The sequence below is a fragment of the Penaeus vannamei genome, chromosome 39, assembly GCF_042767895.1.
Source record: "Penaeus vannamei isolate JL-2024 chromosome 39, ASM4276789v1, whole genome shotgun sequence".
Lineage (NCBI taxonomy): Eukaryota > Metazoa > Arthropoda > Malacostraca > Decapoda > Penaeidae > Penaeus > Penaeus vannamei.
The window spans coordinates 7,129,035-7,131,534 of record NC_091587.1 but is presented as its reverse complement, the minus strand read 5'-3'; the positions used below and the strand labels follow the sequence as shown (position 1 = coordinate 7,131,534).

General features: G+C 38.8%; 1 protein-coding gene across 2 annotated transcripts in view; it reads left to right on the top strand.

Annotated features, from left to right (window-relative positions):
• Positions 1–2,500, top strand: part of Kdsr (3-ketodihydrosphingosine reductase) — a 10,856-nt gene that overhangs the window by 7,455 nt on the left and 901 nt on the right. For both annotated transcript variants that reach the window (XM_027355300.2, XM_070117022.1), the window contains 3 exons: positions 816–944; positions 1,142–1,294; positions 1,960–2,500. The exon at positions 1,960–2,500 is cut by the window's right edge and continues 901 nt beyond it. In XM_027355300.2, coding sequence (XP_027211101.1) covers positions 816–944; positions 1,142–1,294; positions 1,960–2,070 — 393 coding nt within the window. In that variant the 3' untranslated portion in view covers positions 2,071–2,500. The remainder of the gene's footprint in view (positions 1–815; positions 945–1,141; positions 1,295–1,959) is intronic.

Sequence of the window (2,500 nt, the reverse complement as noted above, 5' to 3'; positions counted from 1 at the left end):
AATGTCTATATGGGAAGATTTATATTTTAATGGTTGTACCAAACCTACAATTTCTTGTAGATAAATTTGGGCTAAATTTGAAGGGGAAAGAATATATCCATGTTATTAAGAAACAAAAATATATGGAAATGTAAGGTAAAAAGCAACAAGCTGAATTTGCATTGTACCCTATTGTAAAAACAATTTGTTAAGAGGGTTATGTCTGTATGAGATGCAGTTTTCATCTTGTTTTCAGGAGGTAAAGTTATAAATTTCCTTTTATATGGGTATTTGCTTTTTGCTCCATTATAATGTTTTAAAAAATGTTTAATTACTTTCAGATTCAGTGAGCATAAAGTGCAGTTTGTTTATTCATTTGCTGTAGCACTTACTAATCAACATGAAAAGCTGACTTTGGTCCTATTTTGAGAGGAATGAATGGTTTACTAAGTACACCAAAATACAATAGAAAGCTCAAAAACATTTTTTATTCTTTTCTTATACAATAAAGGTAATAGAAACTATGATTGAGGTGCTTCACTAGCATACAACAGAACTTGCAAATATTAGGAACTTGTGACCAGTGCAACAGCTCCGAGGGTTTTACTTTTGTTAGAAGCTAGTAGTAAGAGCTGTAAACGAGAGTAGATAACTTCATGGCACAAGATGTTATTGAAGAGTTTTTATTAAATCTTCATAAAAAGGGCATAAACTTTTTGAACTTGGACTTCTATACATTGCCTGTGGAAGGGTACACAAAATACAAGTGTTTTGTCTCAACCTTTTTTGTTGCTTTAATTTAATAGTGAGCATTTCTCGTCTTTTTCTTTTTTCAGGTAAAGCCATACAATATCACAGTGACTGTGTGTTATCCACCTGATACAGACACCCCAGGATTTGAGGAGGAAAACAAAACAAAACCCATTGAGACCAAATTGATATCAGAATCTGCTGGACTTTTTAAGGTGACGTGTGGGAAATTACATTGTTGCAGTGGTGGGGGTCATGAATGCTGATAGTCCAGGAAGAAATTACTTTGCTGTCAAGAGATTGATGTACACCTTGTCCTGAGATGATATGTTTAACAAATAGTTCTGTTCATGATTTAATTTACACTTTAAAGATGATGTTAATAGTATTTTCTATCAATCTTTTGCTTTAGGCTGATGAGGTTGCCAGCAAGTTAGTGAAGGATGCCTTGCGTGGTTCGTTCTGCAGTACAGTTGGCATGGAAGGCTTTATGTTGACCACACTTTGTGCTGGCATGTGGCCCATAGCGAATTTTGCTGCTGAGTTTGCTGCATTCCTGGCACAGGTGAGTCAGTCATCCTCCTATCCTTCCTCTCCCCCTCTTTACTCTTTCTCCAATCCTGTCTCTCTTTGTCTCTTTTCTTTCCTGTCACTTCTCTCTCCCCTCTCCCCTCTCCCCCCTCCTCCCTCCCCCCTCCCTTCCTCTTCTCTCTCTTCTCTCTCTTCTCTCTCTTCTCTCTCTCTTCTCTCTCTCTCTCCCCTTCCCTTCCTCTTCTCTCTCTCTCTCCCCCCTCTCCCCCCTCCCTTCCTGTTTTCTCTCTCTCTCTCTCTCTCTCTCTCTCTCTCTCTCTCTCTCTCTCTCTCTACCTCTCTCTCTCTCTCTCTCTCTCTCTCTCACCCTCTCTCTCTCTCTCTCTCTCTCTCTCTCTCTCTCTCTCTCTCTCTCTCTCTCTCTCTCTCTCTCTCACTCTCTCTCTCTCTCTCTCTCTCTCTCCCTCTCTCTCTTTCTCTCTCTCTCTCTCTCTCTCTCTCTCTCTCTCTCTCTCTCTCTCTCTCTCTCTTTTTCTCTTTCTCTTTTTTATATTCCTCCCACTCCACATCACTGCTGTTATGAGGTCATAGGAAGCATATAAAAATTACTAAAAGGGTTATACATCAACTTTTACTTTGCTTAGATAGTGAACAGTAGATCTAGTTGGTCACATACTAAACTCCGATAAATCTTTCCAGATTTTGTTGACGTGGCTGTTCCGCATCATCTCTTTGTTTATCCTATGGAGCTTTGATAGGATTGTGCGCCAGGAACATCAAAAGAGGCTGGCTAGTAAGAAGAGCGAATAACTACAGTGTTCAGTGAAAAATTTCAAGCTCCTTTTTGTTGGTGTTTCTTCCCTTCCTAAGTTGGTTCTCGGTTGAGTATCTTTTTCTTGCCTTTTTTCCTTTTTCTTACTCTCAATTCTACTTTTCCAACTTTAGTCCTCTCGTGAAGAGTAAGTTTCTTGGGACTCTCATCTTCCTGTACTTATTTTGCTACTTTTGAGTTACTTTTGAGTAAATGCAAAGGAGTCAGTGATGTAAAACTAACTATTGTTGTACTTTGTTGTTAGATTTATAAATGAGATTTTCAGTTGTCTACAGAGTTCCCATGCATTACTAAGCTGCAATAGGCTTCATCAGTGCTTCACAGAGCAACGACTAGAAAACTCTGCTTGTTGTAACGAACTTTGAATCTTTTGTCGGAAGGTACCATTACAGCAGGAGGAATAAGAGT